The 26,920-nt window shown below is 41.3% G+C and overlaps 1 protein-coding gene across 13 annotated transcripts; it reads right to left on the reverse strand.

Annotated features, from left to right (window-relative positions):
* Nucleotides 1-750: 750 nt before the first annotated feature.
* Nucleotides 751-25,775, reverse strand: STT3A (STT3 oligosaccharyltransferase complex catalytic subunit A). Of its 13 annotated transcripts, none has more exons than XM_032639536.1 (19): nt 24,993-25,148; nt 23,482-23,608; nt 22,669-22,729; nt 20,277-20,398; nt 19,752-19,897; nt 18,473-18,563; nt 17,054-17,160; nt 15,968-16,132; nt 14,531-14,711; nt 13,556-13,711; nt 12,515-12,606; nt 11,671-11,826; nt 11,222-11,410; nt 10,187-10,303; nt 9,967-10,069; nt 5,662-5,850; nt 4,488-4,603; nt 2,986-3,054; nt 751-1,863 (listed from the first exon to the last, which is right to left on the reverse strand). In XM_032639536.1, the coding sequence occupies exons 2-18, from the start codon at nt 23,567-23,569 to the stop codon at nt 3,010-3,012; spliced, it is 2,124 nt and encodes a 707-aa protein (XP_032495427.1). In that variant the 5' UTR covers nt 23,570-23,608; nt 24,993-25,148; the 3' UTR covers nt 751-1,863; nt 2,986-3,009. The 13 variants fall into 13 exon arrangements, 10 of the variants coding, with proteins under 10 accessions (XP_032495427.1, XP_032495426.1, XP_032495429.1 ...); XR_004351035.1 differs by adding an exon at nt 25,682-25,734 and having other exon boundaries at nt 753-3,922; nt 5,662-6,709; nt 24,993-25,068; XR_004351034.1 differs by adding an exon at nt 25,624-25,681 and having other exon boundaries at nt 753-3,922; nt 5,662-6,709.
* Between the last annotated feature and the right edge of the window lie 1,145 nt (nt 25,776-26,920).

The following is a 26,920-nucleotide window of genomic DNA, read 5'->3' on the forward strand; positions in this document are numbered from 1 at the left end:
TAAATATTAAAATAAATTAACTTAATAATGACATATTAAATTTACTATTTTAAAAAAGCAAATGTTTAAAAGGCAATAACCCACAAACACAGAACATGACAAACAAAATTTTTGCAAAGTGAAAAGTCTTTAGATGAATGGTAATTTAGATGAAAGAAAGATGAATCCTAAAGCCAGCAATGGGAAAGCAGAAAAGCAATTTGGTTTACATCATAGAACTCACTAAAGGCTCAAGCTGAATTAGTGACAACAGGTACGAATGAGGTGAAGGTGGGGCTAAAAGAGGGTGAAAGACTATGTATGAAGCGAATAGACCCTTGGGTCCTCTCCCTCCTCTGTGCATACAAGGAACTGCCCCTCCCCGAAGCTGGTACTAGACTTGAAGGGGTAAATACATGGTTATCTGAACTGGATAGCATCAGGCACAGTTAAGGGTTAGGTACCTAACTGAAACCAAAAGGATTAAGTTTATGCACTGAAGGTTGAACCTGTGAGCCTTCTTTCCTCACTTTACTCCCAGAAATCTGGCAGCCTGGCTTGTATCATTCAGAGGACATAAAAGCCTTCTCAAGGGAATCTTACCTATATAGAAGAAAAGATCTAAAGATCCCAGTATCAGGGATTTCATAATGTAACAATGCAGCCAGATCACAGGAGAATGAAGCCCACATTCAATAAGCCCCACCCCAAACCAAACAGACCTTCCAGTCATCTTTTTAGGGTCCCACTCTTTAATAAGAGCAAACAAGCAAGACTTTGAAAAGGCCTTTAATATGAAAGATGTCCAAACAAAGGAATATTCAAACAAAAAGCTCTTGGATATTAAAAAAAATACATGATAGTAGAAAAAAGTAAACAAAATAGACAGGTTAGGAACAAAAAGTTTAGGAAATCTCCAGAAGGAAAAATAAAGATGGGAAACAGAGGATTAAATATAAGAATATTGGGAGACTAATCTAGGAAGTCTAAAATCCAAGTAACTTATTTTTCACAACAAGAAAGGGAGTCGGGGGAATCCACAAATGACTCAAGAAAATTTCCCAGACAAAAGAACTTGACCTTCCATACTTTTCCCATACTTTCCATACTTTACTTTTCCAAGGTTAAAGTACCCAGCTTCTGAACACATCATTGGGAAAATTTCAAAATAGTACATACAAAGAGAAGATACTAAGAGGTCTGGGGAAGGAGTGAGAGGCAATGGACACATACAAAAAAAATAAGAATCAGAATATCATTGCATTTCTCAGCATTTAGAAGACAGAAAACAATGGGCCAATGCCTTCAAAAATAATTCTAAGGAAAAGTTAATCCCAACCTGGAACTCTATACCTAGCCAACCTATGAATCATGTGATGACAGACACTCAAGACCTCAAGAAATTTATCTCCCACACACTTTCTTAGGAAGGTAGTGGTGATAAATCAAGAAAGAAGTCAGGGGATTAACACACAATATAACAGTGAAAGGATACACCAACCCAAGAGGTGTGTAGCAAACCTATCCAAACTGGAATATACCAAAACAGACGACATCTCTAAGAATGAATACCTAATGAGTTGAACATACTAAAAGGAAGCTGGCACAAATGAAGGTGAGTCTGGGGAGAAATCAGTGACGAGTACAAAACACAAGTGAAAAAACTCCCTTCAAAAATGTTACGCAGAAAAAAAAAGTAGTAACATTATATATACCACGTGGCCTAGTTGTGAAAAGCCTTAAGGTAAAAACTACTGAGTTAACCTAAACCATAACTATAATAGAGCCTTGAGATGGTAAGAATATGTGTGTCCATGGGAAGAGCAGGATGGTGAAAAAGAACCAAATCCTCAATTTCCACACCAGAAAGTCAACAGATGATACCTAAAATTGAAAAACCAACACATAGCAAAATAAAGCAAGTCATTTAATGATATGGAGGTAAGTAATATGAGGATCAGCTGAGTTGAAAGTGGGTCCCTCGGGGGGGGGGGTGTGTGGAAAACAGTGTTGTTGCTTTTTAGAATTATCTGATTTTCTTTTACACTAAGTGCACTGTAACAATGGAAATTAGAAGTAAATTTTTAAAAAATATAGCTTCATGTAGCCTAGAAAGTAACAAAATTAAAACCATCAGAGTAACAAGTACAGCGATAAAGGGTTATCCCATTCCTACAGAGGTAAATCACTAATGACCTCTAACTGGTATTACTCATATTGGTTAAAAAAACAAACAAACAAAAAACCCACCTCTGAATAACCTCTTCCACTAGGGAGGAATTCTGTATATAAATCAAGTCATGTACTTACATATAGTAAATCAAATCTTACATCAGATCTAAATCTCACCCACAGTTGAAGCACGTGGTACGTAAAACTGGTTTGGAAGGCTGCTTCCTGGGTACACAGGTAGACCTGAGCATACCTTTAGGAGCACCATTTTGACTTATCTGAAAGTCACGTCATTGCTCCTGTTTCTTAAACAGGTAACAGTAAAGAGTTACCTTGTATTTTTTTTTTTTAATAACTAAGGGTTTATACACATCACTGACATATGTCTTAAAATACATAAAATACCCTATTGTAACTGAACATAAGGCTGTTTGTCCTGACATTAAATATAGATGGAACTCCTGTGCTTTTTGTAGCTAATTTGGCAAGGGCTTCAGAACCAGATCATGGAGCTTGTTAGTGATATATAATAATAGAGGCTGAGACTAAGGGAGAGAGAAGCTCACCTTTAAATATTCACAACAGTTTTAGTGCATGAGCTAAAGGAAATCGCTAAAGGATAAGTGAGAGTACTGAAAAGCTAGATTTCAGATAGATACGTATGGTTACAAATCAGCTAATTCAAAAACACCTACTGACCATCAAGTTCTATACACGATGTTGGAGGAGTTTCGTCCTCTCCATCGAGAATAATTTCACTGTTTGCCTTAAGTCTTCAAAACTACTGATTTAGTATCACTGGATTTACTCCTGCATAAAAACAAAAACACCTACCTAGTCCCAAAGAAAGTGGTGAGATCAGGTCTGGCTAGCCACCTTCTGTCCCTTGTAGTCAAAGAGCCTCTAAGGACAAGAGATGTTGAGAACAGAGACATGATGGCAATGCAGCTACCTTTCCTGCCCAGAAATGGCACTCCTCTGGTCCCACAAACTTTTTTTTTTTTTTTTTTCAGTACGTGGACCTCTCACCGTTGTGGCCTCTCCCGTTGCGGAGCACAGGCTCCGGACGGACAGGCTCAGCGGCCATGGCTCACAGGCCCAGCCGCTCCGCGGCATGTGGGATCTTCCCAGACCGGGGCACGAACCCGCGTCCCCTGCATCGGCAGGCGGACTCTCAACCACTGCGCCACCAGGGAAGCCCCCCACAAACTTTTATTCATTCAGTAAAAGCTTACTGAGCACCCACTATGTGCAAGGCATTGTGCTAGGTACTGCAGTTTTTGAAATGACAAAATTGTTTGTATATGTAGAATCTGAGCTAGTCCTTGATAGTTCTCCTGATTTGAGAGAGAAAGACAGAATGTCCCTATGTGGCTCATTTAGGGAGCTAAGAGCACAGATGAGGTCTGTTTTCTGTCCTTCTATCAGCCCAGCATAAACTTTAGGCTTCCTCAAATCAGTCATAAGTCAAAACAAATAAGGCACATTTTTAAAAAAAAATTCCCCCCTTTAATTGACCAAAGTAAAGCCATGACATTTCATTTGGTAACCTGCTCAGAATTATAAAGATCATTCCATTTGGCTCAGCCCATACTGCCCAGGACAAAACCTCCGGACAATTCTAATCTCGTCGCACTCTGTTCTTATAAACTGCATATTTTTAAACCATCTTCAGTGCCCTAAATGTGACACACTCAGTGCGAAGCAGATCAGAGCCGAACGGACATAACATTTATGTCCTTGACAAGCCACGATTATCCAGGTCCTTCACCTGCCAACAGAAAGGTATCAGTTTAATATTTACAATCATCAGGTCAACATGGGAGAGCTTCTCTACTGAGCTGGGTTCACCCAGATGGGGACAGATTATGTTGGATTATGCTGCCTGGTTTGGCTCTGGTGTGGGACTAGCTGCTCTTCCAAATACGGCAAGAGTTCTCAACCTTTTCTTACGTAAGAGATATAACACACATCTATGTGACTCTCTATGCCATAAGTTCTTCAGTGGGAGAGAAGAAAATGTAGTTCGAAAACACACACACACTCTCCTCCTCTCCCTCTCTCCCTCTGTCCCTCTCTTTCTCTCTCCCCGCACCGCTCCAAGACTGACAATCACTAAAACAGATCAAGTCTGGCTCCAACTGGAAAAATATCACTGTAACCACTTCCAGGATGACAGAAGACTGGAGTGTCTACTTTCTAAGAACAATCTAAAATAAAAATATTCTAAGTGAGTTGCAAGCTACTTTTTAGACATTAGAAATATCCCTATTTTATAAACATGTGGCCCCGTTTTTAAGCACTAGAGCTGCTTTCTCAGTGTTACATCTGCTCACCTTGTATATCCTGACCAGCCAATGTTCTGTGGTATATGCTTCCTCCAGGACATCAAGCTCAAAGTCTTTATTCCCAATCTCAGCATTCCGAACACGGTCATAGCCTAGTGGACGCTCTAGAGAGTGACAAAAATGGAGACACACATCTTTCTACAGTGCTTATTTCCTACAGAAATACTAAGTCAACTTGATTAATCATCCCACTGGAATGTTATTCCCTAGCATGCAGTTTGTTTAGAGAGTAGGGCCTGCAGAAAAGGACATCAGTTAGTAAGAGCAAATCAAGTGTTACCCTAACTCACGTCCTCTCCGAGATGATGCTTGGCAGAGTGCATGGAGGTTATCTCTTCTAAGAGACAGAGGGCTGACTTCCAAGCACCTTTGTTCCTGAGGATTACCACCCATGGCCTCTGTGATACACTAGCAACCCTTCTGAACCTATCAGATGTCACAGGCCTGCATCTAATTCAAAAGTAGTCCCAACTGCAGAACTAAGAAAGGAAAGAAGTCAGAAAGAAAGACTTAATCAAATTACTTTCAATTTATCTGAAGAAATGTAAAGTCCTTTATCTCGCTCTATCCCCTTTCACATTCCTTTCTCCACTACAATACCGTTTACTGAGAGGCAATAAAAAGTAATGGGCAAAAGCACAAAAGCTAGAGCCAGACTGCCTGAGTTTAACCTGACCCTGCACTAGTTATGTGCCTTTGGGCAGTTAAGGAACCTACTTGTACCTCAATTTCCTCATATATAAAATGGGAATAATATTAGTATCAACCTTTTGGATTGTTATAAGGATTAAATGAATTAGTAGATATAGAGCACTTAAAGCAGTGCCTGGCATATAAAAAACACTGTATGGGGCTTCTCTGGTGGCACAGTGGTTGAGAGTCCACCTGCCGATGCAGGGGACACGGGTTCGTGCCCCGGTCCAGGAAGATCCCACATACCGCGGAGCGGCTGGGCCCGTGACCCATGGCAGCTGAGCCTGTGCGTCCGGAGCCTGTACTCCGCAACGGGAGAGGCCACAGCAGGGAGAGGCCCGCGTACCGCAAAAAAAAAAAACAAAAAAAAAAACAAAAAACACTGTTATAGTTATAGTTATAGTTATATAACTATAGTTTAGCTATATAGTTATAGTTATTACTGTTGTTATTATCAGGAATCACTCACTGGCTTCTGTGTAGACTTGTCCAAAGCGGTAGTAACACATCTTGTACATGAGGCAATTGAGCAGCACTGGAGAACCCTCACGGTCCACACGGAATTCCCCAGTTGGAGTATAGTAATCATGTTCCTTGATATGTTTGCCTGTATCTGTGCTCCCTCCAATCCGGACCATCCACAGAAATTTGTTGATGTCTAGAAAAAAAAGAAAAAGAAAGAACTGCTGTTATCACAAAGGTTGCTGGAGCTAAATCACCTAATGAAAGGTCACTATGTCTAAGGAAATTCCCCCAAATACTTTTCTAATGGGGTATAGTACCATTTAACTCTAAGTTATAAAAATAACAAAGCTAATGTATGGTCAAAACTTTTTTCCTCAAAATATACAGCTTTTCCTATAGATTTTCCTGTAGACTCCTAAAATCCTACGCTATTGGCCCAGACTTAGGTCATAACTGAAGTTAGTCCCAAGTATTAGCTAGGGCTAAGCTGTCCAATATATTAGCTATTAGCCACATGTAGCTGCTGACACTTGATATGTGGCTAGTCCAAATTAAGATGTGCTGTAAGTATAAAATACATGATGGATTTCTAAGACTTAGTCCAAAATAAAACAAAAAAAAGTGGGTAAAATATTTTGGTTACACATTAATGTTTTAGATATATTCAGTTTAATAAAATTATTTAACTCATTTTCCCTGTTTCTCTACTTATTTTGATATGGCTAATAGAAAAAAAAATTTTTTTAATAAATTTATTTATTTTATTTATTTATCTTTGGCTGTGTTGGGTCTTCGTTGCTGCGTGTGGGCTTTTCTCTAGTTGCGAAGACCAGGGGCTACTCTTCCTTGTGATGCGTGGGCTTCTCGTTGCGGTGGCTTCTCTTGTTGCGGAGCACGGGCTCTAGGCATGTGGGCTTCAGTAGTTGTGGCACACGGGCTCAGAAGTTGTGGCTCGCAGGCTCTAGAGCACAGGTTCAGTAGTTGTGGTGCACGGGCTTAGTTACTCCACAGGATGTGGGATCTTCCCGGACTACGGCTCGAACCCCTGTCCCCTGCATTGGCAGGCAGATTCTTAACCACTGTGCCACCACGGAAGCCCCGCTAATAGAAAATTTTAAGAATACATATGTGGATCCCACATGTCATTGGACAGCAATGACCTAGGGAGTAAGCAGCTTTACCAAAAAGGTAGAGAAGAGAGAATGTACTCCCTCTTGACCTACAGTTGCAAAGTTACAAACTTCTAAAGCACATGTATGAGAAGTCAACATTTCTATGTCAAACACACTACCAGGCTCCATAAATACTGATAGCACCATCAACTCAGGTTATCTCTTAGGATATGTCACTCCCTGTATCTCCCCCAAAGGCTTTAGGGAAATAGACAATTAGTATAAGATGAATCATTGATCCGTAAGAAAAGATTCCTACTGCCCTACTAAAAAGGGTTCCAGGGAATATCACAGTGGTGAAGAACACAGACTCTGGATCTGGACTCTGGATAAACTGCCTGGGTTTGAATTCCCACACTGCCAATTCTAGGTGGGTGACCCTGAACAAGTTACTGAACCTCTCTGTGCTTCAGTTTCCTCATATGTCGAATTAGAAAAACAAGAGTATCTGCAATGATAGGGCTGCTACAACATTATAAGTAAAAGCATGTTACCTTACATATTGTTTGTCACATAGTAAGTATTCAAGAAATAATATTATTATCCTCATGGAATGTCTGCAATCGTACCTCCATCTTTCAAATGGAAAACCTGAAGTACAGCGACTTGCCTAGACCACACAGCCAGAAATAGGACCAAAAATAAAACCCCAGAGCATCAACTCAACTATCTTAGAGTACTGATTTTATAGCTCCCTGGCAGGTATGTTTGAAGCAAAAAGCTGACAAGCTTTGAGAATGGAAGACTGCACAGCAAAAGAAATGATCAACAAAATGAAAAGGCAACCTATGGAATGGGAGAAAATATCTGTAAACCATATATCAAATAAGGGGTTAATATCCAAAATATATAAGGAACTCATACAACTCAATAGCAAAAAACCCCCAAATAATCCAATTAAAAATGGGCAAAAGACCTGAAAAGACATTTTTCCAAAGAAGAGATTCAAATGGCCAACAGATACATGAATGAAAAGGTGCTCAACATCACTAATCATTAAGGAAACACAAAACTACAATGAGGCATCACCTCATACCTGCTAGAATGGCTCTCGTCAAAAAGACAAAAGACATGCTGGTAAGGATGCTAAGAAAAGGGAATACTTGTGCACTGCTGGTGGGAATGTAACTTGGTACAGACACTACAGGATCAGTAGGGAGGTTCCTCAAAAAATTCAAAATAGAACTACCATGTGATCCTGCAATCCCACTTCTGGGGATATATCCAGAAGAAATGAAATCAATATCCCAGAGAGATATCAGCAGTCACTGCAGCATTATTCACAATAGCCAAGACATGGAAACAACCTTAGTCTATCGACAGATGAACAGATAAAGAAAATGTGATAGATATATATACGTATCATGGAATACTAAAGATTTCAGGGAACTATCCATTTCTACCACATGCGTGTGTACATTCGCATATATAAAAATACATATGCACACAAACATACATACATACACAAATACTTTTCTGTACTATTTGGATAAATTATTATTATTAGCAAGAAAAAACCCTATAATCACATACAACCAAATGGTGCTGAAACAATTGCTTGCGAAAGTTCAAATCCATGGGACCACATCCCTGCTATCATTCTTCCTCTGCTTGTACAAGACACACCACACATAGAAACTAGTCTTATTACTTTATACTGACACTTTACATATACTATCCAGGCGGATTTGTTAAGTCTGTCTATATCAGAAGCCAGACATAATCTAAAATCTGAACATCTCTAAGAAGCAACCACATATTCAAAGAAAATTAAGACAGAAGTATGAGGTAATTATTAACTGCAGAAAACAAGTTATTCTAGATAAGAATGTAACCCCGGTGTACAGGTTGACTCAGCAGTAAATAATATTTACTTAGTCATGATGAAAACACATTATCTCGATTTAACCAAAAACTGATCATTAACTCTACTGAGAAGATGCAAGACAGAAAGGGGGAGGGGATCATACAAAGAACTAAATTCCTTATCTACCTTAATAAGAAGTTGACACAGCATATCTAAAATGATCGATCAATGAATAGCAGGATATACATGTTATTTAGAAATATGGACATAAGTACTAGAAGAAATAACTGAAGGAATAATTTTCCTGGGAACTGATGTTATAAAGTAGTTTAGGGGCAGAGGACTTTTTTTTTTTTTTGCAGTATGTGGGCCTCTCACTGTTGTGGCCTCTCCCGTTGCAGAGCACAGGCTCCGGAAGCACAGGCTCAGCGGCCATGGCTCACGGGCCCAGCCGCTCCACGGAATGTGGGATCTTCCCGGGCCGGGGCACGAACCGGTGTCCCCTGCATCGGCAGGCGGACTCTCAACCACTGCGCCACCAGGGAAGCCCTACCATTTTTATTATAAACCTTCAGAAATATTTAACATTTAAAAATATAAACAGGTATTGCTTTAATTTTTTTAAGGCAGAGAACTATATTTGGATGATTCTTCTAAACATACGATTTTGCTAATAATCATAGGGAACATGGTTAACATATGCCATATAAATATATATATATAGGGCTTCCCTGGTGGCGCAGTGGTTGGGAGTCCACCTGCCGATGCAGGGGACACGGGTTTGTGCCCCGGTCCGGGAAGATCCCACATGCCATGGAGCGGCTGGACCCGTGAGCCATGGCCGCTGGGCCTGCGCGTCTGGAGCCTGTGCTCCGCAACGGGAGAGGCCACAACAGTGAGAGGCCCGCGTACAGCAAAAAAAAAAAAAAAAAAAAAAAAAAAAAAAAAAATATATATATATAAAACATTTTAAGTTGGCAGATGATTCTATGGCTTAAACCCACTAAAAAATGTGAATTCTTAAGCTCATTTTCAGAAGCCTTATATTCTCTGTTGTTCACTGGTTGTGGAACTACTCCTAAGTCTTTAGACAATTATAGCATGCCATATCTACATGAGAAGAATTCTTTATATCTACTTCCTACCTGTTGCAAAATAAATAAATAAATAAATAAAAATAACCAAATCTCAAGTTGCAAATACTTAAAAACTTCCCCAACTAAGAAAATATGTTGATAAGATATTGGTAAAAGGATAGAAAAATAAAGAGATTCATCTAGTTTTCTTAGAATCTATGCCTTTTAGCTAGAAGTAGAATCAAGTACATTACCATCAGAGGAATACCCAGTGAGGCCTCCAAAAATGACCAGCACATAGCTAACATCAAGCTCCCTCATGATCTCATAGGCTTTTTCTTCTGTGGATGCCATTGCCTAGAAAAACACACGCACGTTTCTCAGCGCAAAATTGCAGGCCATATGACCCCTCATGGAGAAGTATTTCCCACTAAACTCTGTGCATCAATCACTCAAATGACCCCTTCACCTTACCTGCCCTACTCGAGAAATATGGGTATTATTCCATGTGTTGTTATCCACTAAAATAGTCCGATTCGCCATAGCTGTAATCTGGTAGCCATAATCCCACCATGACATGACCTTCGCATCCTGAAAGAAGAATGGGAGATGGAAATAACAAGCTTCTCACTGCCTCCAAAATCAAATACAAGAGGGGTGGAAGGGCATCTGACAGGAAGTGAGATATTGCTGATTAATCAGTTTCTTCACAGAATAACATATGCCCAACAAGAAAATACATCTTGGTACCTGGTCCTACATTTACATACAATCATGAAATCTCAACGCAAATTATACAACCCAACATTGCCAATACTTTCATCCCAGATCATCTTATACAAACAAGCATAATGGTGCGGCAGGTGTAGTGGGCTGTGCAGTATTTCCAAATAAACAGCCTGGTGTCATCAGATAACCGTATTAAATAAATGACCAAAAACAAAGTCACCATAATCAGTTACTAAAAAGAAGGGGGGTGGGGGAGGGGAAACAAATCACAGGATAGGACGAAAAAGGATTAAGAAATTCTTATAAGAATCTAACTCAGAAGTGCCATTCCCAGCAGCTATTGGAAAGAAAATCACTTCAGATTCTCAAATGGTATAAACCAAAATGTTAAAAGTGGTTATCATTAGGTGATCCTTTATGGAAAATTTATGTCTCCTTTTTCTTTGCTTTGCTTCTATTTTCGGATTTTTCTACAATAAACACGCATTATTTATTAACTATTTTTCTTCTTTTATAATTGGAATGGCCTACCTCATGATAAAATCACCATGCTGTCAATACAAGTGTCCAAGCAGAGTGCAGATAATTACCAGTAAAGGTCGCTTACAGAAAAAGTCCTGAATTGAATGGAGGTTGACCTTTAAGGCTCATTCAACACCAGGTTCGATAGCTCCAATTTCTCCAAGCTTTCCACCCACCTAAAAGCTATCTGATTCACTCTAACATCCAATGTCTCTCCCTTCCTCCTACCGCACAATCCCACGCCTCCCAAAGCTTCACCTCTGGAGTATTGTGACGAAGCCAATAGTACGCTTCTCGGAAGTCATCAAAAATGATCCTACTACCATCCCCACCACGAGCAGACAGCACAATGGACGGAGAGGAGTAGGCCTCGCTGGTCACCCAGGTTGAATGAAACGTATAGGTGATGAGAAAGAAAGCCATGACGAGTATCATGCCACTTGCCACCTAGACAAGGAAGAACAACTGTGCTGTAAACCAAATTAAATTTATGTAACACAGAACAGCTTCTTACACACAGTCAGTAATATAGATGAGATGACTCAGAATAAATTAGAGGCTATATGAGTTCATTCCGAGCTCCTGTGACAGTGCTCTACCTTACTCCCCCCACTCAAACAAACAAACAAACAAAATACAAATGCAAACACACACACAAAGACACACACAGTTCCCCAAGCCAGTGCTTTGCGTTGCTTAATTCTCACTTCATTCTTAATAGGGTAGGTAGAATCCTGTTGTTTCTTGTTCTTCTTGTCTGGTCTACTTATGTCCAAATTCTTCATATAAGTGGACAGCACCTGAGAGACTCCGATGCCAGAAAGAATGCACATAACAGGCGCCAACACTAGCATCAGACGCACCTAAAAAAAAAACGGAAGCAAGATCACAATCAGTGTTTTACAAATTACAGATTTCAACCTATTAGTAGATGATGACATCAATTTAGGGGTTTTCAACAAACATGATTTGTCAGTGAAATGGAACGAAATAGAAGAGAAAATATTTGATACATCTATAGTAGAATATATATATTTTTAAAGTTTGTTTTTCAGGTCTACATGTATATATGTATACCCTGAGCAATGATATGATATAAAATGTATTTCTTAACTGTGGTTTGGGATCAAAAAAGTGTGAGAAGCACTGACTTAACTGCAATATATAAACTCTCTTCTCTCTTTTAACAACCTAGCACTCAGAACCCAGGCCTTTAAGAAAAAAACATCATCTCCCTTTTTAAGACACCAGAAGGAGAGGGGAAGGAACCCGCCTGGGGTCAATTTCTCCAACAAGTGACAAAGTGCCTTTCCCTAATACAAGGGTTATGAATCCAAGGAAGGTGGGCCCCACAATCAGAATGTATGAGTGCCCCATACATTCCTGGGAAGGATCAACAACAGTGAGCAGCTTTACTACACAGCCCCTCAAGCGCTCAGAGGGAAGCCCCTGCACAGCATCAATACTGAACCTGCCATGCAGGGGTACGAAGAAAACCCTCAGAGCTAGGGGTGGAAAGGTTCGCTAAGACTGCAGGCATTCATTCCTCACCATCACAGCTGAAAAGTACATGCTGGTCACACCATACATGATGATGAAAATCCGGGCATCAGACAGGTTGCTAAAGCAGTAATAAAGACCAACTACAAAAGTAAAAGTAAAAAGAAGTGAAAAGCTGAAAAAACAATCATAGAAACATGCAAAGATGTTACTATAGCACTCTTTAAAACAGCAAAAAATCTGAAACCACATAAATGTCCAACATTAAGGATGTAGTTAATTACAGAATATTTATAAAATAGAATAAAATACATCAATTAAAGTACTGCTGTGGAAGTTTATGGACCATATGCCTTCCTCTTTACACACCTCTGTACTTAAAAAACTAACAAATGATGTATGTTATATATTATTTCTCTAAAGTAATACTAAATAACAAATTATCATGATTATGAAATTTTAAAAGTCAGAGGAAAAACTCTATCATCTGACTTCTAATCAATAAATAAATGGATGAATATACATCAAAGCGTTTACAGTAGCAACAGGTGTGTGGTGAGAACTCCTGAAATTTTACTTTTTAAAATATTTGTCTATATTTTTACAAATGACAACTTACTTTCATAATAAGAAAAAAAAAGTTACTTTAATAAAAAACAAAGTCCCTACCACTGGTAAATTCTAAGATATATCTGAATTGGCCAGAAGATAAGTTAGATGAAGAAGTTTTACAGTCAGCTATGCCTATTCTCAAAATTCAATACTACCAAGAAGATAAATGGGGAGGAGTCAGGGATGAGGGGTGGGGTATACTAGAAGCACTCAAAAACCCTGAACTAGGGCTGAACTGTAACTTATGATACAAATGAACAGAAAACTGTGAGACTCTGAACTTGCCAGTATCTGCAATTGTTCAACTTCTGCTCTGCTTCAAATATTAGAAAAATGTGCTTAGCCATCCTCTGTACTGCATAGATAAACAGGCAAAAACCAAAAACAACAACAAAAGCACAAGGATGAGGGTATTTTACTTATTTTGAATCAAATGATGATTCTTAGAAAGAAGATCACTTCAGAACAAGGCAAACAGACCTGGAAACATGAAGACGAGAAGCTGCAGGTCGAAATAGTACGAAGACCAGGTCGTAGGCTGATGCTCAGACACAGAGGCGATGATGGGGATGTTGTTCTTGGCATAAGAAGGATCCAGCAGTGAGTAGAAACGGCCTGTCCAGGGAGATATTTTTCCTGGCAGCAAAGAGGCAACAAATATTTCACAATTACTTCTGAAACAAAATAACATGTGATCCTAACTAATCACAACTTTCCATTTTAATAAGCTTCTCTGAGACAGAGGACTAGGATTTTGTTTAAATGCCACCAATACTTTGAGAATTTCACTCCTTCCTTTCTTTCAAACTTGAGAGTATTTTTGTCAGGACAGTCAGTAGAATAAAGTCAGGTTGTATGTAAACTCAGAGAGAAGGGAGGCAGAGATACTTCCTAGAAGGGTTTTAGGACCAATCTGGTCAAACCAAGGCCAATGCTATAAACTAAGTCACTCAGCCCTCCAGTGGTGCTCCGAATACACAGAGTCTTGGGCAAAATCAAATCAGACTCTGAGAAGTGTACGTGAGGAAGATGAAGAGAGGAGGAAAACGTGGCATGCTACCCAAACTAAACAGTCACGGTTTTGTCATATGGGATTAGATGAGGCCACGCTGTAAGGCAAGCAATGTTAGGATTTCTCCCACCCTACCAATAGGAAAGAAAAGGACACACACACACACACACACGAGAAAGATTAGCATGGTAAAATACAGTCCTGTCACCAAGTGTAGGTCTTCTGAGATTAAGAGCTGATCTAATATGATTTTCTTTCTATGCTGAATCCAGACACTGGCTGACAATAGGATTGAATGTGCAGAAGTTGGACTTTATATGCTTGAAATCAAGAGAAATAGGAGGAAAAGAATGAATCTTTCTGTGGCCAGGAAATAACCCATATTTTTGGAGTTTATTCTATGTTCATACCCATTTACACTTAATACTAAAAGCCTTCCCTACCTGTCAGCATGAGGAGAGCTCCCACGGTGAGAAGGACAAAGCCTACCAGGGAGATGACACTTCGGAAAAGAACTTCAAATTGCTGTGGATTCAACTTGCTGCGTAGATAATCCACAAAGGCATGGATCTGGCAGAGACCAAAGACCCCAAAGGCTGCCATGTGCTCTGATGAAAGGACGGGCTGTAGGTGAAAGCATATGTATGAGATTGTTAGGAAAAGAACGGGTCCAGTCTTGACCTGAATTATCCTGACCAAGTTCAGACCAAAGGGTCCAATGAGTTCTAAGGCCACCAAGGAATGAGGACCAATCTAGAGGAGGGTCTAATTCACCTACCTCATTTTTCAAAGAATATTTAGAGTCCTCCAAAGTGTACCACACTCTATCATTATCACATCTCTGGCCTTTGCTCAGGCTATTTCTTGAGCCTCGATTGCAATTCTCACTTTCCCAAAATTTGCCTTCACAGAAATTCTGATCATTCAAGGCCCAATGCAAATACCATTTCCTCCTAACCTACCAAACTGAAATCCATCACTCTCCTCTATATTCCACACACTTTAGATCTCTTCCATAACTTAGACCAATGGTCTCAAACTCCACCAGGCATCATCATGGCAGGGGACAGGAAGAGGGGGGGTTTAGACAGACTGCTAAGCCCTACCGCCAGAGTTTCTGATTCAGTAGGTCTGTGGCAGGTCCCCAGAATTTGCATTTCTAATGAGTTCCCAGATGCTGCTGACACTGCCGGTCCAGGAACTACATTTCTAGAACGACTAGACCACAGACTAGTGGTTCTAGAAGCATGTGCTTCTTTCCCAACAATACTGTGACTTCCTTAAGGGCCAGAACCACATCTTTACTTTTAATATTTCCCAGGTATTAGCAAATTGCATACAGCAGGTGATCAGTAACGAAAAACTTGCTGACCTGAATAAGGGTCCCACTTTCGTAAGAATTTTACATGACAAATCACACATACCACATTATTCTGACTTAATAGCTGTCTCTTAACCCTGTGGGGTAATGTGGTTAAAAGGTTCAGGCTTTGCTTGCTAAAGAACTTTCACTTGGGCCCGATTAAGTTCAGGGGTCATTACTATTAAATGGAGTCATTCGCATTAAAAAGGACTGAAAAAGATACCTGTGATCACTCACCTTAACTCAGCTCAACCAAAACATCCCTCCTCCTCCCGTAAACCTAAGCCAAGTTAGGAGTCACTAAATTCAAACTTCATGAACAAATATTAACGCACTCCAGGAGGCAGACTTTAATGACCAATAACTCTGTTGCTTCAGTTAACAGAAGCAGTGTTAGCAAGGTCAGACCTGTGAATAAGTTTTACTATTCTCACCAGAATCCAAGATAAATCAATTTAGTTGGAGCTGCTCAGAAAAAGTGGAAGAAGCTAAAAACCTCACTCAGTCTAGGGCTCACCTGGAAACCCACAAAGGAGATCTGCATGGAAAGGATGGTACCCAGGCAGTAAACAGTACAGTAGGCCACATAGATCCGGTGGGAGAAACGTCCTGTGAGCATCAGCACCAGTACATGAAGCGGGATCAAGTTGATCAAGAACACATAACCTCCCCATGAAGAGACCTAGGACAGAATAAAAAAGAAAAGTTCGTCTGAGCACTCCTCCTTGGATCACCACCATTGTACCTTAGGATGTTACCTGTGACCTTTTTTTTTTTTTTGCAGTACGCGGGCCTCTCACTGCTGTGGCCTCTCCCGTTGCGGAGCACAGGCTCTGGACGCACAGGCTCAGCGGCTATGGGTCACGGGCCCAGCCACTCCACGGCACGTGGGATCTTCCCGGACCGGGGCACGAACCCGTGTCCCCCGCATCAGCAGGCGGACTCTCAACCACTGCGCCACCAGGGAAGCCCTACCTGTGACCTTTTTAAAGAACATCTCTTTACAGTAACCAAAAACTTTATTTACACCAAGTGGTTTAAAGAGTTTAAATAATTGACTTCTTTAAGTAGGAAAATCAAATTAACACCCATTACTGTAACTCAATCCTCTGTTTGCTATGGCTCCTGCCATCATGATCACAAAACAAGAGGCCCCCAACTCTCAGCATTAATCTGGATACACCCTACGGTAAGGTCACACAGAGGATTTAGGGATTCAAGGGAAACGTGATCAAGTGGAAGCAGTTAAGGAAAGAAGTCTCGGTGTTTACAAGATTGAACAGAAAAAAATATACGTCAGGAAAGGAAAAATTTAAGGGGAACACACCAGAAAAGAGAGTTGGCCAACCAATATGTACCCATAGGAAAGACAGTATCTGGAAACCTTTAAAAATTAAAAAAATTATCTCTATCTTGCTATTATACAATGGATATGCCTGCCTGCCTTGGATTAGGCTTTGTATGGACACAACAGACTATATAAAGACTTTTAGCCTCTAGTTCATGGTCTCAAAGCCCAAGAGCTACTTCCAATTTATATCAGTTGATCCCGATAGGTATTCAGACATAGAGAGACTCCTGAAAGTAGGGAGTGAAGAGTTACCATGTAGAAATAAGCAAGGGCACACTTGGCTGCCCAATAGATGGAACCAGTCTTTACTGCTTTGATCCACATGTAGTAGGTGAGTAGCATGCAGAAGATGGCAATCCCTGCAGAAAGAACACAAAAATCCAGTAAAAGGCCATGCTGGAAGAGTATTTCATACTGTTCTGGAACAAACTACCTGGATTCATATCTCAGACCTACTACCCATTAACAGTTTAATTACTCTACCTCCCTTTGTCTCAGTTTCCTGTAAAAGAGTCCATAATAGTATCTACTTCATAAAACTATTGTGAAGACAAATTTAACTATTGCATGTAAAGCACTTAGAACAGTACCTAGCATGCAGCAAGCACTCAGTAAGTATTAGTCATTATTACTACTATTCTTTCCAGGCACTAAATTCCCTGCTGTTTCAGTCCTAAAGATATCCCGTACTATCAAGCACCAGCCTGCCTCTACATCTTACCACAAGCTGGTCCATATGCCCTGACTGCCTCTCTCCTTAATATCTGCCTAACGAAGTTCCAACTTCAGGGCCCAGTTCAAATACAACTACTTCCAAAAAGCCTTCCGTGATCCCCAAATCTGAATTAATCTCTCCTCTCACCACGTTCCCAAAGTACTCTGCTCACCCTTCTCTCATGGCACATAATACTATCTGCCCATTATTATTAATTTTTATAGTCTGCATTAATCTGTGTTAATAGATTATGGGCTAACATAATTTTATTCATTATCTACCCCTATAATTCCTTAATTATAAGCCAATACTCCTATTCATTAACTATCTTTATAATACCTAACACTGTTTTACCAATAACATTCAATAAATACAGGCTGAATTGGAAATAAGTCAATAAAAGTCACTATAGTTTTAAGAATATCCATTCCTCTCATCTAGGAAAATAAAGCAAATGATTACAATGTTAAAACAACAGTACCAACCAACACTAAAACTTAACTCTACTTTTAGGAGTACAGAGATGAGCCAAAGGCCTCATATAAGGAAAATTACCAGCTACCTTTCTAGAGGAAATGACAGAGAGAAAATATAAACTTGTCTGAGGTCCCCTTCCTGCCCATTTTTTTTTTTTTTTTTTTGGATGTGGACTGTTAAAGTCTCTATTGAATCTGTTACAGTATTGCTTCTGTTTTATGTTTTGGTCCCCTGGCCGAGAGGCATGTGGGATCCTAGCTCCCCGACTAGGGATCAAACCCACACCCCCTGCACTGGAAGGCAAAGCCCCAACCACTGGACCACCAGGGAAGTCCCTTCCTGCCCATTTCTAATCTTCACACCCAGACACCATTTTTGCTATCACTAAACAACAGATTTGAACCCAGATTCTACTGCACTTCATGAAGCTCTACTAGATAATGAGGTGAACAGATCCTCTTCAGCCCTCTAAGTCTTACCTTCATTATCATAGGAGCCAGCCACAGATCGGGAGATATAGCCAGGAACTACAGCAATCATGGCTGCAGCAAGAAGTCCAGCTCCTGCATCCTGTAAGACAAGAGGGGTAACAGGAAGTTAACACCAATACATCTATGAAAGAGAAGAGAGGATCCACTAGTCCATTCTGCTTACCATGGGACCAGAGAACAGTCTGACACTTTCCACAGTTGATGTGATGCTAGAAATGCTAGAAATGTTTGCAGCACAAGAAAGCTACATACTTCACAACCAATTCCCCGCGATGATGGCAAGTCTGAAACTGAGTACACACATGCTAAGAACAGAAAAATCATGTAAGCTGTCAGATGCTGCCCCAGAATGGGCTATTTGGCTGGAGTATCCCCAGACTTATGAGTCCCTACCCCTAACAATATCTGCACACCACAGGAACACCAGTCACCCCTCTACAAGCTATCCAAGGGCAACCAAAGGAAGACCATACGTATTGGAGCTAAAAAGCCAACGAAGACAGGTGACAATCTCTCTGGACTAAAGATGCCAGGATCTTAGATAATAAAGCTGGAATATTCCTAGGCAATCTGTGAACTCAGGAGAGAAGAACAACAAAGTATAACCCACACTCCAAAAAAGGAAGGACTTGTCTGTTCGTAAGAGTCAAATTTGGAACAAGGGCAGCAAGGAGAAGGATGAAAACGTTTCCAAATTAAACTCAAGCCCTCCTACTAGTTTATCACCTCTCAGGTATCTCCCTGACACCATAGCCACAAACTAAGAATAGCATGCAAGGAGCCAGGGTCAGCAATGCAGAAACCTAGAAGAAGAGAGTCAGTATTATGGAGTCTACTACAAAAGCCAAGTGGTTTAAGAATTTTTAAATAAACATTTGAAAAAAAAAATCAGCAAATAATTGCTAACTGTCCATTTCCAGTAGGAAGAACTAACCACTTCGGAACGCTTCTTGTAGTTATTTTTCCTCTCCCTTAGATTGTGAGGAATTCAAAATCTAAACCTCATTTTAAATATTTTTTTCCCATATGTAGCAATTTATATTTGACCTTCATATGTTCTCTTCTAAGGATAAACAGTTGCTAATGACAAGAAACCACATATTCTTGGGAGGCGCTGGGGTGAACTCAGGAATTCGGCTCCGCAAAAGCTGGCTTTAGCCTCTGGCTCCCAGCCCTTCTAAGGCTTTCAGTCCCCCACCCTTTAGCATCAACTTGAGAGGTTCAACAACATTCATTCCCAAGCCTCCTGTCACCCCAAATCCTTCACCTTGAGCTCTTTGGTAAGGTGGTACGTGACGATGGTGGTGAAGGAAGAGAAGAGAGGGGCCAGGAACACACAGACATTCCGAATGTCGATGGTGATGTGGAAAAAATGGAGGACATGGTAGATTGCTGCAGAGGTGATCATTAAGCCTGTAACAAGAAGAAGAAGGGCCAATAGGTTATCCTAGTAAGACAAAGACCTTAAGGGAAAGAGAAAGGGAAAATCCAAGTATCAATAAAGTGATAACACCGGTTTTGACAAACCACCAGAAACACTAATACAGCAACTGCAGGAGGCCTATAAATTTCTCTCCTATGGATTCAAGCAGAAGTCCAGAATTTATGGAAAGCTATCCATTCCCGCTCTCCCATACATGTTCTCCCTTCTATATAAGATCTACTTTTAGGAATCTGCAAGCAGAATGAAATTACAAGTGTCACAAAACGAAGATATTAGAAATAAAAGACACTGTTCCATAATATAAAAATATCTTACTGCTGCAAAGGAAAAAAATCCTGTTCCCCTCACCTGGGTAAATTGTTCCTCCAATGATTCGTCCCAAAGGGTACCAGGCCCGGTCATCAAACCAGTTATGGAATTTATAAAATCCCTCCTCAGCCAGGAACCGGGTAGTCCGATAATTAAAGTACCTATAACAAGAAAGAAATGAATTGTGTCTCCTCCTCTCCATACCCAAACACTTGCCTCAGTTTGCAGTGACTTTTGCTCCTCAGGTTACACCACTGAGGAACTTATCATTACTCCAATAACAGTCAGTTTGGTACCAAAAAGTATTTCAAGCATGAAAATCATTTTATATCACCATAAACCTCCTCATTTATAGCTCCATGCTTGTCTCAGTTAAAGCACTGCTTCTCTCATAAGGAAATGCAACCGTAGTCTAACCTTATAAGAAAACACTCAAGAAGGATGCTTCACCAGGCTGGCATGTAGTAGGCATTAGCCCCAGTCAGAAAATTCAAGCACTCCAAAGACAGGACAGCTGAGATGTGGACACCAATAGACTTGACTCTTTTCAAGTGACAGGAACACACAGAAGAATATTTCCATACCACAGGCAAGGAGACAAGGATAACTTTAGGTGATGAGCATCTCTAAAGATGTGGGTGTAACACCATACGCAGGATGAACATTTTTTAGTCCACTCCATAATACAAACTTCTTAATAAGTGTTTAAACTTGTAATTAGATCTACTCATGTTGTTATCTAAAATAGTTCTGAATGCCACCTCCATGGTAGCATAAAAATACAGCCTACATAAAAAATACTCGACATAAAATGCTTACGGTTATATACGGACACAGTTCTTTAGGTCCAAGCTATGTAACCCCTTCTCTTAAGTTTCTCATTTAAAAAGAAATAAAAAAGACAAAAATATATATGGAAATAATAAAAATATAAACAAATAAATAAAATAAAGGGAGCTGTTTAATCACTAAAGATAATCATTACTAACCATCTTTCCTGCCCACCCCTCTAACCCCATTTCCTCGTTGGTCAGTCAAGTTTTAGCAGCTGAAGTAAGTAAAGTAGCAGATGGCAGAAATCTCTATCCTTCTGGTTGTTGCTGATGAATGTTATTTTGGTAACTGTCAAGGAGACAGAAGGGATGGGGGTAGAAGGCAGTCAACGTGTGTCAGAATCATGTCCTTTACCTAACAGTAGGAGAGGCAGAGTGACACAGAGGAAGTGCAAGTTAGCGGGAAAAGGTCTGGCCTGGGTTCACACCCTGGGCCTCAGTTTCCTGCTCTGCTAAAGAAGTGTCAAATCACATGACCTGTACAGTCCCTTCCATCTCTACAACTACAGAGCAGGTGCTCTTGCTTTCCCTGACCATCTCATCTCAGTGTTTGCTCATCTAGAGGGTCTGAGAAAAAGCCCTAACAGACTGGTGATCAAGAAACAAAAGGATATAAGTTTCCTCATTCATGAGAGAGAAAACAAAAAACAGAAAAAACTGATTTGGGAGGCCCCAAAGAAAAGATCTGTATGCCTCCAAAGTGCTTTCAAGTGTCTACACAAAACAATATGACAAATCTGTAAATACATGCAGGTATTAAACCTGAATCCATGCTCCATAAACTGAATATGCTATTTTTAAGATATCAGTGATGTTTCAAGAACCTATGATTCCGGTTCTCCAAATTTTTAATTAAGCCTTAACATTAGGTAATATAATATAGTTACTCCAGTGTCTAGAAACAGACAAACGTAGATTCACATCCTGGCTCCTCCATTTACTCTGTGTGTAACCTTGAATGGTCTCTGCCAGCCTCAGCCACATTTGTGGAAAGGAGACACCACTACCTCCTTCTCGTACGGTTATTGTAAGGATTTATAGATAATCTGTAAAACAGTTCTTGGAACAAAATGAAGCTCAGTAAATGTTTTTCACCTATGCCTCTTTTTATCAAATAAAATCTCCAATCCAACTCACAGCTTTAAATTTTCCTCAGTGACTTACAACTTAACTGATAGGCCCAATTTCTATCATATTCACTGTTAAACAGAAAAAAGTCACAGATCTCAAGCTCATGACCTATAATTTTTCTTTTGAACCTCAAACACACACCAGGCCCAGGCTCCTTTCCCTCAGTCTGCACCATTAACTGTCTACCAAGCTGAGAAGCCAGGCTTCTCTTAGCTTAGCCAGATCTTAAGTGATAGGCACACCAGCAACGCCTCTCTCATTTTTTAAGAGTTTGAGAGACTCGCTCAAATTCCAACAGAAATGTTTCAAAAGGAGACAATTATCTCCTTTGGAAAACTTGAGAGTTTTCCCCCCAAAATGTATAGAAAGTCCATCCCCATTACGGAGAGCTCACTGGGACGTGAATCTGAAAACCATGAACCTAAATGCTTCCCAAAGGAAATACCAGACCAAGCAAAGGTACTCACGGATCAAATTCATGGATGACACTTTCAAATCTCAGGACAGCAAAAAGACGAGTGGAGAATGCTGCAAAAACCAGAGAACTATTATTTTAATAGTTTAATAGTAGGTAGTAATATTATAGAGATAACAGTATTATCCACCACACAAGTCACAGGAAATACAAAACGATGCTGAATATTTATCCATTCCTCCCACACAGAAGAAACAAAGAAGTTCGCCTTCCCCTGACAATGACACCTACATTTCCACTTAAGTAGGGCACATTTAACTACTTATTGTCAAGGCCTATGACAACACATTCACCTACTAATACTGCACCCAATTTACATGGTCGTCTTGTATATATGTTGACCTCCCCTCCCCACAACCTTACCTCCCCAAACCTTAGTTTGAAGCAAACTAAGAGGTAAGGAAATCAAGACTACTTATGACTCATGAAGAGCTAGAAAAACCTAAGAAAACAGAGTAAGTTCTGGAGAGATTTTCAGAAATACTAAGGCAGGCAACCACAGAAGACAAGTATCTTTTACAAAATTCAGTATCTCAGAGTCCCCGGTATCTCTTTCAGTCCTAAGAGAAAACAGAATTAGTACAGCATGCTTCTCATTCTTTCCCAGATGATCACTAGTCCCAACTTTTATAATCCTTGTATTTCTTTTATTTTGCTTTCGCAAAATTCTACTGATTGAGAACAGTAAAAAGAACACATTGCAATCTGCTGGAAAAAAACAAGGCATTTAAGAGAGCCATTGTTGATTTTTCAAGATTTTCTCCTTTCCATATCTGGAGAAAGAGAGGTCCACGTGCACACTCACATAACACAGCAGCCATTGACAGAATTAGAAGCTTCAAAAGTGTGTCCTGCTTCTCATAGGACAACCGTAAAAATCCCAGCTTGGTCATCTTGACATCAATGGGTGGCAACAGATGACACTCAAATAGCTAAAATGGAAAAGTCAAGACCATAAGATATTAAACACCTTCAATTTACCTAATTCAGTTTCATATTTGATGGTGGTAGAGAAACACAGAAACAGGAGTAATGCGCACACCAGAGAGGATCAGGGCTAATACTAATACCCAAGCCAAGCCTGAATTATGACCAACTGGCAAGTAAGTAGGCACGTCAGGTCTGTGAGTCAAGGACGAAAAGGAATGAGACTCTATCACCACAATTCTGTTTCCCAGTCCTCGCATCTAACAAGCACATAAGCACAATTGGCAACAGTGTGGTACAACAGAAGTAAAGAAGAAACACAGAAAAAAGGGGGTTGGAGGAAGACATGCAAAGAAAACAGGAAAGACTGGAAATACAGAAAAGAATAATTAAATGGAGAAACAGAGCATTCAAGAAAAGGCAGGATTGTATGAAAGAAAGCAGGGAATGAGCACAGAAGTGAAAGCAGAAGGCTGAGAAACAGAAGTCATGACTGAATCAGCAGTTTACAGCTCTGAATTTCAGCTTCAACTGACTGGCTGCAAACTTTCTGTTCCCAATCCCAGTGGGGTTGCAGGGTCAACTAGAGAGCATGACTGCTCACTCACTAATGCAGGTACAGTCATGCACTCAGAAAGAGAGGAAGATACACATAGATCACTGCACTTTCAACCGCTTACATCACACTATAACTACTGCTCAGATCTACACCCACTTCCCATCAGCTGTCTCAAAGCATCCTGGAATTGACACTGCTGATTTAAGCCACTGATCCCAGAGACAGCTCATGGAACCAGATGACAATCTGGAAGGAAAAGAGAATAAAATTTTCCTACTAAAGCAAAGAAAGGTTGGGCTGGGGTAGGGGCGGGGCGTACTATATTAAAATAAAATGTTGAGGGAAGCAGGCTGTAGACCATTCAGAAGAGTGATCACTTGGCGGACAAGATTTATCAGCACTAATTAGGAGGTTAGCTACTTCTGTTTAAGACAGCACTGCCTTCTTAAACCATAAACTGGTCAAGGACTAAGTGACAAAGAATATGGTAATGAAGAATATGCAACACTGTACAAGACTGCAGGGGAAAAAAAGGAACCTGGATCCTTCCTGATCTTTCTTCCACTATTACTAGAGGAAAGGAGCGGAAAAAATAACACTGGACAGGGTGGAAGGCATGAAGAATCATATATTTCTAGCTCCAACTGCGGGAAATCAAGCGTCTTTTCCATAACTGTCCCAGAGGGGTGGTTTTACGTTTAATCCTAATCCCAAAGGAAAACCTTATCTGGAAATCAAAACTAAACACCTAACTCCAGGAAGTCCCTAATCCAGCCACATCCCTCAGGTTTGTACTTGTTTTCTCCCACGCCTGAAACAGGAAAACTTACCACCGCTGAGCTGGTATGAGCCACACGCCTAGAAGACTAAGCGGACGAAATGAGTACTAGAACCTCTACCTGAAAACTGAGTAAAGGAGCTGGTAATTTAGGCCAGGACTTTAAGGGAGTTTCCATACTGTGCTCTCTGGTCGTGTTCGCACACCGCTAAAGCAAATAAAGGCAAAGTCACTTTCCTTAAAGCACCTGGCATCTGTCCTCCACCTCGCCTGTGCCGGCAAGCTGTGGCCCTCCTGTCCCACCCTGGCTCTAGTTCCGAAGACGGCAACTTGCCCACCTGCTGGCTCACACTAGCCCCACCCTCCCCCACTTCAGCTCACTCCTGCGCGTCCCTCCTCCCTCCGTCTCCCACCTTCACGAAATGCAACACCCCGGACACCAGCCAGCGCCATCCCACCGCCTCACCACCCCACCGCCTCAGCATCCTGAGCGCCATCCCCTCCAGGACTAGTCCCAGGGTCCGATCTTTTCCACGCCCTCCTAGCCTAAGCGCCCGCCCAATCCTAGACCCCCTCCATCCTTCCATTCCAGGTCGTCCCCCACACGCCCCACGCCCCCTTCTCTGCAAGGCCTCAGACTCTGCCCGCGCCCACGCCCACGCCTGACGCCGTTAAAGCCCCACCAGCGCCTTGGACTGCACTTGCCCCTAACCCTCAAGTTATATCCTAGGGTCTTCTCACCTGACCCAAGTTCCTAAGGAATCCGCTCGCCTCCCCCTGCCATCCGTTCAGCGGCGCACCCAACCCTCGCAGCGTCGAGTCCGCCTCCCGGACCTCTCCCCATTGGTTGACTCAGGGCCAATACGACACTTGAAGAGAGCGATAGGATGACGGAACTGTCTGTCAGACTCGGAGGCGTGGACGAAGCCGCGCCCCCACTTTTTAACTGGACAATACAGGTATCATTTAGTAGCCGGAAGGCGGGACTTCGTGCAACCGCCGAGCCATGATAGGCCGGCTCATGAGAGCGAGAGCGCGGAAAGAACACACTCGGAGCAGTTTGGTTGAGGGCCGAGCAGTGACGTGTCGGCCTGCGGGCCGCGAAGGAGTCGCGAGCGGAAGGTGTGGCGCGTTTAGCACAGTCACGTGACAAGAAGCGGAAACTACGCGAAGGAATGGGCAGAAACTACAAATCCCGAAAAGCCGGGCTGAGGTCGCTCGCCTCCGTTTCTGAGAGTTTCGTTTCTTTATAGGTAGAAATTGATGTTGCCTAATATAAGGTTAAAGGAGAGGTGGGAAGAATTTTCTACCTATTCTCAATGAAACCTCAATCGTTTCCCGGTCCAGACCTCTACATCTTGTGCAAGATCTTGTCTGACAGTTCGCTCAAGAGCTGTTTGACTTTGCTCCGGTAAACTGCGATGGACAAGAGCCCTGCAAATGTCACGAGGCATTTATTTCCCTTTCTTAGGCCCCTGACCTCGTGAATGAGCATGCCTAGGGCTAAAGGGATCGTCGGGGTTCGGTGGGAAGAATCTACGCCGCGGGCTGAGTCCCCCACGGTCGCAGAGGCGGTCCTCCTAAAGCGTAGACAAGCTTCTTCCTGGAACCAGCTTGCAGCCTGGCGGTGCTTTGCTCACCCCTTTGTAAGTAACCTGCCAGTGAAAGCTGCCTTGCCTCTCTTCCCCTTCTCTCCTCACACACAAAGAAACGTTGCGTGAAGGCACGGAAGGGGGCGAAGTTTCAGAAGCCAATCCCATCACCTCTCGGACACGCACTCCCACTCCCTACACATCTCAGTGAGCACGAGCCACACCGACAAAAATGGGAGCATCCGGCAACTGTTCAAATGTACTGCCTGCGGCACTCCTTTCTCTTCGCGGTTACTCTACTGTTGAATGCAACCGACCAAACTTACTGAAAGCATTTTAAATCAGTACTTCAAAATCACGTGTAGTTTTCAAAATTTACACGACCAGG

Source organism: Phocoena sinus, chromosome 8 (genome assembly GCF_008692025.1).
Source record: "Phocoena sinus isolate mPhoSin1 chromosome 8, mPhoSin1.pri, whole genome shotgun sequence".
NCBI lineage: Eukaryota > Metazoa > Chordata > Mammalia > Artiodactyla > Phocoenidae > Phocoena > Phocoena sinus.